The sequence below is a fragment of the Castanea sativa genome, chromosome 5 (genome assembly GCF_040712315.1).
Source record: "Castanea sativa cultivar Marrone di Chiusa Pesio chromosome 5, ASM4071231v1".
Taxonomy (NCBI): domain Eukaryota; kingdom Viridiplantae; phylum Streptophyta; class Magnoliopsida; order Fagales; family Fagaceae; genus Castanea; species Castanea sativa.
The window spans coordinates 39,112,823-39,123,940 of NC_134017.1; the positions used below are offsets into that span (position 1 = coordinate 39,112,823).

Consider the following 11,118-nt stretch of genomic DNA (forward strand, 5'->3'; position numbering starts at 1 on the left):
AATCACTTGTTCTTTCTTTTTCAGGCCTTTAAAATAGTAGCTAGCCCTTTAAAGCCCGAAACATCTAGTCTACTGATTTTCTTCGCATCGTCATGTCCTAATCAGCAATGAATCTTCAAAAAATCCATCTTAAGATTTGGCCAAAAATGGTATGTTTAGCTTTAAGGTGTTCTTGCTATTTTGGGTAAAAGCTGCTGGGGAAAGAGAAGCAAAAAAGGAAAATATTTTAGCAAGAAAGAGATAGTTACTTTAGTTGGTTTTGGTTTTTAGCCATATAAGGAAAATTTTGTAATGTTAAGGTTGCTAAGTCAGCTGTCACAACTTTTTCGAAAAAGCTGTCCTAGCTGCCAGGAAAAGCTGTCACAGTTGTCATAAGACAACTGTTACTTGGGGCAGAAGCAGATGAGGTTAGATGTCAGGCTGCTAGGATCTCAGCATTAAATGGCTGATGATATCAGTTTCAATCGGGTGTCAAGTGCTGAACACATTGCTGGTGTTCTGATGGAAATGTTTCATTTTTTGGGTGTTTGTATTTTTGGTCCAAGATTCTATTACAACACATTTTTAGTAAGTAATAGAATGATTGGTTGAAAGTTAATAAAACTTTAGAAATCTAGTTAAGATCTCATTGTGTTGTGGCTTAATCTTGGTGAGCAAGAGAAGAATTTAATGCTCTACTCTAGCAGCTAACAGAGGAATATTTGGTGTGATTATGGCAAATAGTAGCTGGGTGTTAGACATATCATGAATATTTTATAAATTTAGAGATTAAAGATAGCTAATCAGATTAGGCCATGTGTTTGAGTTGGATTTTAGCTGAAAGTAGTAATGTAGTTTATGTAGAATAATATAATGAAGTTTCTAAATTTGTATAGGAACAGCTGGAGATTGAATGAATAATTATTTGTTCAGCATTTAGATGGCTGGAGATATTGAGTGTTTGTCATATGATGAATATTAAGTTTTAGGAAAAGAGCAATGTGGAATTTTATTATTTTAAGTACTATATGATAAGAGATGCTTACCATATGTTACTTGCTACACACGAACTTCTCAGAGTTTAGGGAGTTGGAGAAGACACCCCAAACAACATATTTCTTTTATCAACTTTAAACTGTTGGAGCTTTACTGAACATACCTCTTGGCCTTCCAAACCACGACTCTCAAGGTTTCACTAAAGAGACTCATGAGCTTGGATCATAAGCCGAAGATGAGATGACATACCTTGGGTTTTGTTGTCATTTTGCGTAAATATGGGCTTTTGTTAAAGAAGCCGCTTGTCATGAGTGTAAGAGAGGTAATATGGGCCATGAGCTTTGAGTTCGATCCATATGTTGATATTGATGATGTCATGGAGTTATGATCCCAATTGATGAAGAGGAAATGTGGATCATGAGTCCTCCTCTTGAAGTAAGGATCTTGTGGGCCATGTGAGCCCAATCCATGAAATATAAGCTTGTTTTGGGTTTTAAAGAGATTTATCCAAAAAATTAATAATATGTTAATGTGACATGGGTTGCCAATGAAGTAGTGCTATGTGGGGCAAAAAAAAAGTCCTCAACACTTATACTCATCCCAAACCCTACCAATTTAAAAATGAAAACTCAAACCCATTAAAAATTCCAAACCCACAGTAGTAGGTTGGACTAAGTCGGAAAACTCACTAAACTTGATCCAATGCCATCCCTTCGCAAAAAACATGATTTCAAAAGCCCTTTTTCTTTCAAGAAAAATATTTAAATGAAGTATTTTGAATAACAAATATATACAATATTGTTTTCACGTGCTACTTTTTCTTTTTCTTTTTGTTTGGGACGGGGGAGGGGGAAGATTGGATTTCAATCAATTCGAAAGACAGAGAGAGGGGAGAGACATAATTGAGCCTGTGATTTGAGAGATAGGAAAAATAGAGTATGCCATTAAGTGAAAAGCTCATTTAACTTCTCACATGTATGTTGGAACTTCACTTGGGGATCTCATATGTATGCAAGTGAGACTTTCATAAGTAGTAATATTCATGTAATGTTACAAGAACGTATGAGTCTTTTAAAAAATAATTTTTGCCCCGATATAAAGTACTATGAAGCTTTCTTCAAAAAACAAAAAAAAAAAAAATTATGAAAGATACATGTTTTCTACCATTAAAATTATAAAATGTTTCCCATTACAGTTTAAAAATCCTTCAATTTGAGTATTAAGAAATCAAATTCTTTATGTAATTTTCACAAAAACGAGTAAAGTTATAAATTTGGAAACAACTCATAATAAATTTCGTAATTTACTTATGTCATTTTCAAGTTAAACGATAAAGTATACGAAAGAAATGATTACTATATGATTTTTAATTCTAATAATTTATTTAATAATTTTATGAGTTTAAGAAAACTCCACAAATGATCACTTTATGGTTAATATAATTTACATTTACAATGTGTATGTATCTACGCATTGTTTACAGATATATGGAAACATATATGTTAGTGATAAAATTTGCCTCATCTGAAGTCAAATTCTAGTTTTGCCAGCTGTTGTTTATTAAAGTAAAAACCAGTAATATGTAATGACAATGCAATCAAAGTCAATACATTACAATTATAAATCTACTCATTATATTAGAAAGGTTAAACTTTGTCGCCATTTGTCCATCATTTTCGAAGGAAACTTGTGACCATTTGACAGCAGCCATCGCATTCTCATTACTCACTGGCCATGTTCATGAATTTTAAAGGTATTATATCAATATGGCCTCAAAACAAGTTAATTAATAACTTTGAAATAATAATGATGACGGAGTTGATGGCTCCTTGACAAGTTTGTGATGGGAAGAAAAGATTGAAAATACAAAAGCCCTTTGTATATAAGATTAAATAATTTACGGATCCATGCTTAACACAGGTTGCATCTTGCAAGTAGTAATCAATCAAATATTTGATGACAACAATTTAGTTCCTCGAATCGATACAAACAGTCAGCTGTCAGTAAAAGGATTGTGCACTTGCTTGGTTTGTACAAACAATGAATTTGACAGGAAATCTAGTAAAGTGAACAGGGGAACCGGTGGTTGGGGCTTGATGTCAGGAAATCTAGTAAGGAAATGTGAACCTCCAAATTGGGATGTAGGAGTAGGACCAGTGCAGCACTAGGCTCCAAATTGGATAAAGGACCAGCATCTACTTCTTTTGCCATGTATAACATTGTGATCAACAGACGGAAAATCATTCTCAAACACACAAATCCCACTGATGCATCTTATTTCAGAGTCTGCATGACATAATATTATACAGATATGGCACGTAAGCCTTATTAAGACATTTTTCTTTTGATGGGTCTTATTCAGACATTTTTCACTACAGACAACAACCATATATATACAAAAACAAGACCAATCTTTCGCTAAGGGCTTATAGTGATATTTTACGGGGTTATAAACAGGGTAGAGATGTCTTGATCAGGTAATTTTTTAGTACCTGGAGTCGCAGAAAATTCATTTTTCTGGCTCAATAAACTTGCTGCAAACCATGCCCTGGCCAGAAAATGCCTCCGCAAGCTTTGGCAAGAGCTTAGCAAGCATGATTTTGAACCCAGTAGAACTTCCCTTTAAATTTTCACCCTCAGTCTTTCCACATCCAAGAGCACACCCCACTGGAGCTCCTTCCATATATGCCTTGCAAGCCATTAGAATATTCTGAGAGCGTCGCCTGAAGTGTTCCTCTACCAGTGCCTCAAAATTCTGTACCAGTAAAAGTTAACCCTTATAAAATTAAATGTTTAGTCTTTCCAAAGACAAATTCAAAGGTTCTAAATAGCATCATTCTCTTTTGGAATAGCAGGGTTATGTCATGTAAGTGGCTTTTTTTTTTTTGTGTGCGTGTGAATATGCAATTGGAGTCCTGGCAAACAATAGCTATTGAATCATCCAATATTTCATTTGTTGAAAGCAAGGCAGTGATACCATACATGAATTGTGGATACTCATTTCAAAAGCTACTTGCTGAAGTATAATAAAATATATTATAAATCAGATAAAAAATTTATTTGATGGAAATATAGCACTCCAAATTATGGCTATTATTTTTTCATTTATTGTGGTCCGGACTCCAAAGGTAATCATCACAATAGCTGCCAACCACTACATCCACAGATTGAAATGTGAATTGAGAACTGATTATCATACCTTAGGTGGCTTCTGTAGTAGGTATAGCATGGACTTGCAGGTGCCAAGGAATGCGTTTTCATTGTAGCTCACTGAGTTTTTCTCTCCTTCAGCTCTTCCAATCTGCTGATCATATCCAGCCTCATTGAAATAAGGCTTCTCATTAAGCACAAGGGCCTGGAGGGAGAGAAGAACCTGAAGAATAGTTGAGCTCCCTGGATTCCATGCTTCAGAGCCTGTTCCCGTCCATGTATTGAGAAGACTCAAACAGACCTTTCCAGATTCATACAAGTTAGGGTTAACTCGAAGCCCACCCGAATTGTAGTGCACCGACTGCATAGGATATCATGTCACAACAGCATGAGATACAGAATGCCAATTCTTTTCATGAATGATTTATGTGCATGTGTGGATACAGAATAAATTCCCACAGAAAAAACAGAAACTGCAGTGGGCACTTTGTTTTGGCAATATTGAGGTATTAAATCAAGCATAAAAGCAAATTATAAGCATGGGAAAACAGTGAGAAAACTTACAGGTGGTTCATGTGGATACTCCAGAGGAAGGGAAATGTCAAAGAAAAAAAGGCCATCATGATATGGAGTTCCAGGGGCACCAACAATGGCTGCTCGCAGTAGATCCATCCTTTCCTCAAAGACACGGACATAGATTGTGTCTGTGAGGTCACAAAAGGTATAATAAGTAGTAGCAGTGTAGCACAGTGAATCAGGTTATAGAACTCACATAATAATTGCCCTTTCAGATTTTCAGCATGTTATTAACTCAACTCATAGATATAACTGACCGTAGGTTCCACCCAAAAAAGATAAAGTGCTTACCAGGGAGATTTTTCTCTAGAATGCTCCATTCTTGCTGAATCTTCTTTAACCAACTGCTTTTCACCTATAAGGGGATAAAAAAAAAGGGATGAATTCCAACTGTTTGAACATATTGCTTTTTACATTTAGAAGATTTAAATTGTGTTTCTTGCCTGAGACAATGCCAACCCTTTGCCAGCACCAAGAAAGTGATGGTCTGAGCAATCACCAACCATATCAAACTGCCTAAACAGATCAGAGTTCTCGCTAGCTTTTGAAAATGGAAGAACATCATTATCCTTATCTAGAGTCTCTTCCACCTCATGATCTGAACTTGTGTGTCTGAATGTGTGCAAAAGATCACAAGTTTCCAGTACTTCTTTCTCATGGAGACTCCCAGATTCATTTCCATCTTCAGAAATAAGGCCAGATACAACAGGGCATGACAGTGAAGTTGAGCCAACGGATCCAAATAGGCTTGCTGCAATACTCGTGAAAAACCCAATGGTGGCTTTAGGTAGGAAAAAGGAACTGAATTCCCATGAATGCGTTTTGTAATTCTCATCAGAGCCATCAGAATCGAACAAATCCTGAACAATAAAAGTCATTGGCTTTGCTGTGAGACAAATCCAGATGATATAGGGTTTTTTTTACTAACTTCCAAAATCACTGGACTAGTATAAGAATTAACACAAATTCAATCATTTTTTTAGGATCTTTCATTTAAAGACACTAGATAAGGAAAAAAAGTTCAAGTAGCATTAAGGTGCCAGCAAATATGGTTAGTTGAGTCTCTTGGTCATCATATGCCAGGGATTCAATTCTAGCTTCCACCAAAGGCCTTGAAGGGGACAGCTAACCTCATTATGTAGCCTGGCTGAGCTAGTTATGTAGCCTACAGGCCAAGGTGGCCATTCCAAAGATAAACAGAAGCACACAAGATGCTAGAGTAAGCATTTTTATGTTCTATTTCTTTCAATTGTAGCCCACAGGCCAAGTGGCTGTGTAATTTCAAGTTCTACTTTTATGTTCCTTTTTCTTACAATTTAGCAGCAATCAAACAGAATGATAATGAAACTTGCATATACTTAGTAGATAAAAAGTCCTAAATCATATTGAATCTCCTCATGATGAAAATGTATCCCATTTTGAATATTCAAAATTAAAAAAAATTGCCAATTAATGTTTACTTATAAATCTTTTAAAAAACAATATTGCCAATTAATGTTAAATATGGAAAATATTCAACAATACCCTGCGGAGCAAAGTTTTGAAGTGCAGAAATACAAATTTTTCATTTTCTGACAGAATGTTGCTCATTTCTCTAGACGAGCTTAATCCCAAGTTAGCATAGGGTTCTTACAAAATTTTAACATTCCCTGACTCTTCCATGATTTCCACATTGAAATCTATCTTAAATTCTTATATCTAAAATATGGTTACCATCCATTAATTCCAGGGCCTGAACTGTCGCCATAAAAATTTGAACATAGTTTCAGAACTGCATCAGAGAGAGAGAGAAGATGAATTTACCTTTCCTTTATGGTTATGAGATTGTTTTTGTTCAATAATCTCTTGATTTGATTCCTCAACATTTTCTTCATAAAGCACATGGGTAGTGGTTGAATCTTCAACTTTATCAATCCGAAATATTTCATAAGGTGCAACCTGTAACCATGCACAACAAAGAATTTGAAGAACTTGACTGGATACTGCCCAGTTATGGATGAAACAGAAATAGCTAGCAATTCAAAAAGGAGTTTCAAGAGAAGCTGAAGTTGGCTGCATATCAAAGCATTCTTACTTTGTGCAGTTATCTGGACTACCAACTACATCCTACATCTATCTTCTAACCTCTGCATCTCATTGGAAGCTGAAATCATGCTGACATGCTAACGATTCACTGCCTAGTGATGAATGAAATGAGAATAGACACTCATCTCCCATAATTGGTATCATAATGGGCTAAAATTTGTAGCATAACAATACAATCTAACCTAGTTTCAACATATCCTATTTGCCTACCACAACTGCCAGAACCTTTCTGCATGATATATAAAAATTTCCTAGCAACTAACTGTGAGTAATTAATCTTGATTACAGTAGCCTCTTATACAATCAACAATGTCAACCACAAATCAATGAGTACACACAGATATAGGTAAAAACAATTAGGATAATTGTACATCATACCTTGGTTGCAGAACCAGTAGCCCATTTCACCTCCACAGCACCATCTTTGAAGCCTGTAACAAGGCCAATACATGATAGGTACTGATTTTGATTCTTGTTGCAGTTATCGCCTATCAAAGAAGGAGCCTCACTCATGCCAGTTTCTGAGTACACATGATCTTTATCAGCTGGAACACCAAACTGGTTTTGGATTAATCTGAAGACAACATCACCAAAACAGTAGGAAAAGTCTGGGTGCTCAATCAATTCATAAGCACTCAAAGTTTCCTCTGTCCTATCTCCATCCAAATTGTTTGCTTCAGTCATAGCAAGAATTTTCCACCGTACCTTTACAGTTCGCTCCTTTGCATCTGCAGACAGCACAACACCCCATTTGCGGCTGCTAGACATGTGTGGATCATCAAAAGTACCCTTTTCCAGAACAAATTGTTCAGGACAGAATTCGTAAGTGTTTACTACACTTATAGGGAGTAACTTTTGGGAATCAAGTCCAAAGGAGTGGCTACCATCTTGCCACACAACATCAACTTTAGTCCGTGTCTTCACAATAACAAAGATTTCCTCCACATTTGAACTAAGGTGTGTTCTCTGAAATCCTCTTGCTAAGTTCTCATGCTCTTTAATACAATGCCCAGTAGAGGTGTTAAGAAATGTCTGGTCCATTACACCCTTACTGTCAGCACTTGGAAGCATACACCAGTCACCAAGCTGCCAGTTTGTATATGGAAAACATGCCAACAAAGTCAAGTTTTTCGAATCCTGCAAACATGGTGGAGCAGGCAAACTCAAATCACAACCCATGGGAGCAGATGCAAGCCAATCCACATACACCAAACCTGCTTCAACTGAAAAAACAGTTCCTTCATCTTGATTTCTCCTCCAAATGCCGCATAACCATTTAGCTGGTTTAGAAACATTTAAGAGACCAACCCGCACTCTCTGTCCTGGATAGTATGGGTACTGTGAGTCATCCAGTAGATTGGGAGAAAGTGGCAGGAGCTTCTCTTGATCCATGACAGTGACTTCACACTTTGATCCATCATCAAAGATGACTGTGACTTTGTCAACTACTTTATCTACCCTTCCCAGCCAAGGCCCACAAACCACATAATCCCCAACTGAAATGGAGCGAATCTTTAAAAGTGTCTGGGAATTTACATTTTTCAATATTTTTCCCTTGACACTCTCCAAATCTACCAACATATCAACGCCTACCACTCTGCCCATCTGTCCAGACGGGTCTGTTACTGAGCACACCAAATCCCCATGAAAAAATCCCCTCTCAAATGAGAGAAAATCATCAATTTTCTCAATGCTCTCCTCAAGGCTTGACAAAATGCTCCTAGCCTGCCCACCGTACAAGTATTCAGTTTCCTCCTGATCCTCACTACTACCACTCTCACTGATACTCTCCCAATCAGACTCACTAAGGAACACATCCATCACTCAAATGCCTATTGGAAGATATTAGCACAACTCAGTCTAAAAGCAATAACACAAACACAAGAATAAAAATATCATAATAATGGCAACAACAAAGAAAATTTAGTATGACGAGATATAACAAATTAAAACCACCAGTTAACCACATTGCTATTCATTAAAATTGAACTACTTTTACTATCTTTCTCCTCAAAAATGAAAAGTTCAACTACTCGATTTATTTTTAGATTGCACTAATATAACAATAACTGCAATGAAGAAATAGCAGTAGGGATAGAGAAAGGTACCATTGATTCTCACCTCTTTAAACAAAATGGAGAACCCAACACTTGTGTCACTCGTGATTTGAACTTATGACCTTACTACGTACTGCTTTAAGGATCTTCAGTTTGTAGTCGGTTCCTCAGGATAATAACAAACGGTAAAATAATATATGTTCCAATTGATGCAAATATTTGAAGTGTCAATAACTCCAACAGATAATGTAGACTGATAAAACTGGAGATCTGATGCCAAAGGAGATTTGCCCAAAAGGGATAACAGGAGTCAAGTTACAACCCCTAAATGCCAAAGGAGATTTGCCCAATAAATGGACTGAAGTTCCACAAGAAGAAACTTCTGGAGAATTTCCAAACACAGAAGAGCCAACAAGCTACAACTGCCAGATAAAATCTACCCCACAGAGGGGTGAACAGCCTGAGAATTAGAAAGTAAAAACAAGTCCAGAAGGAGATCTTCCAATAGCAAGGACGGAATTCCAGGTATGATGACAAATGAGACTTGTCCAACCAAAAAGTTCTCCTCCAATATTCACTGCCAAGGGAAGTCACCGAACCAAAGGAAAATTTAGTAACTATTGCCAAAGGAGATTTGCCCTAAAGAACTGAATCTTCACAAACTAGAAGAATTTTTTTTTTTTTTTTGAAATAAATATTGCCGAAGGAGATTTGCCCCAAAATGAAGCCGAAGTTTCTGTCAGGTTTATCTATGCCAAAGGAGATTTGCCTCCTGCAAAGAGTTTAATTTACCAACAGAAATTCAGGGTCAGAATTAGGTCAGTACAAGCCACCCAACAGAAAAACCATTCTTAGACATATCTAGAAACTTGACGGACATCAACTCAGCCACGGATCATGCGTCTCTGAGAGAGCTACCTCAACAATCATTTTATATGGTCAACACTCAAGAAAGCTTCTCTAAGTAGCTTAACATCACAATTGAACCTGTAGCACACATCTAAAACAACTTGGTAACAAATTGGATGATGTCTTCGAAAGAACTATCAACATAACCCTTTTTCAGTGCCAAAAGGCAGGAGAGCTTCTCTAACCAGTTTAACATTTCCACAGAACCTGCAGGAACACCACCTGTTAATAAGTGCCTAAAACTTTTCAGTATTAATAGAAAATAGAAGCAGAAAAATCTGAGAATCCAGCATTGATTTTATAATTTTTATCTCCTTTCTTACAAAAGTATAATCAACAAAATTAATCAAAGGTGCAAAAAAGTGGTCATACAATTAGATGAAGAAGAAAAGAGAAGAAGTGGATTTTAAAAGATAAATTGTTAAGTATTGTATTTCCATTAATTGAAAAGAATAGCATCTAATAATAGGCGGATTTCATCATAACAAAAATCTGCATTTTGTACTGACACAACTGAATGAAAACCAGTATATTCTTAAATATTTTTTTTTTTTAGAGGCATATATTCTTAAAAATATATGACTCTATGATGTGCTTTTTTCCTTCATAGTTAAATAAATTGATTAGAGGTTCACTTTTATGAAAAATGGATGTGAAAAAGTGTTAAACTCTATTTCAATACATAGAAATTTACAGAGAAAACATCAACCTGGAGAGAGAAAGAAAGCAGCATCATGCAGTCTGACAAAATTCAAAGTTGGTACTTTACTTCTACTGATAAATTTGAATCTGATAATTTTTTTATAGAAGGGTTTGATTTCATTCTCCAGGGCGCATTGCTTAAGAATGAAGTATTAATGGCAGACAAAGTTTTAGATTATAGACTGGAAAGGAAAAGAAGAGCAACCGTTGAACAAACAATTACTGTAATTCGACCAAGCAATTTGAGTAATAAAAGTGAAACATCATTTTTAACATAATTATTTCAAATTCATGTATCAACAAGGGTCCAAGTATGTCATCCACATGATTTTTTTTCTTTTAAGACTGTGATTCTCAGTTCTCATACTTTCAAGCATTGTGAACTTAAGTTTAAACTCCATATCGCTTGCTCCAAACTTTTCAATTTTAAACGAAACCAAAAAGATATTCAAATCCCAGAAGCCATCGATTTCTTTAATAATTGGTTTACAAACAAACCTAAATTCCAAAGAACATGAGAAACTATACACCAGAAATTGAGCCTCTCAAGAAGCGCAAATCCTATGAAAGAGTCTAAATTTTTCAAAAGTAATATTGAAAAATTACATCTTACACCAACACCTTATAACATATGATCACAAAGAACCATTCTCCAAATTTGTGC

At 35.9% G+C, this 11,118-nt stretch overlaps 1 protein-coding gene across 1 annotated transcript; it reads right to left on the bottom strand.

Annotated features, from left to right (window-relative positions):
* Positions 1–3,218: 3,218 nt before the first annotated feature.
* LOC142635945 (putative ubiquitin-conjugating enzyme E2 24) lies at positions 3,219–9,240 on the bottom strand. Its single transcript, XM_075809984.1, has 8 exons — positions 8,908–9,240; positions 7,165–8,618; positions 6,505–6,639; positions 5,145–5,561; positions 4,993–5,056; positions 4,690–4,829; positions 4,175–4,486; positions 3,219–3,730 (listed from the first exon to the last, which is right to left on the bottom strand). Exons 2-8 carry the CDS (start codon positions 8,605–8,607, stop codon positions 3,485–3,487), a joined length of 2,757 nt encoding a protein of 918 aa, XP_075666099.1. The 5' UTR covers positions 8,608–8,618; positions 8,908–9,240; the 3' UTR covers positions 3,219–3,484.
* Positions 9,241–11,118: the final 1,878 nt, after the last annotated feature.

Bases quoted from the DNA above. Each gene is read 5' to 3' on its own strand.
- LOC142635945 (XM_075809984.1), bottom strand. From the start codon at position 8,607: ATGGATGTGTTCCTTAGTGAGTCTGATTGGGAGAGTATCAGTGAGAGT. The intron at 5,562-6,504 runs GTAAATTCATCT...TTTATTGTTCAG, and splicing joins CTCATAACCATAAAGGAAAG to GATTTGTTCGATTCTGATGG. The intron at 4,487-4,689 runs GTAAGTTTTCTC...TATCCTATGCAG, and splicing joins AGTATCCACATGAACCACCT to TCGGTGCACTACAATTCGGG.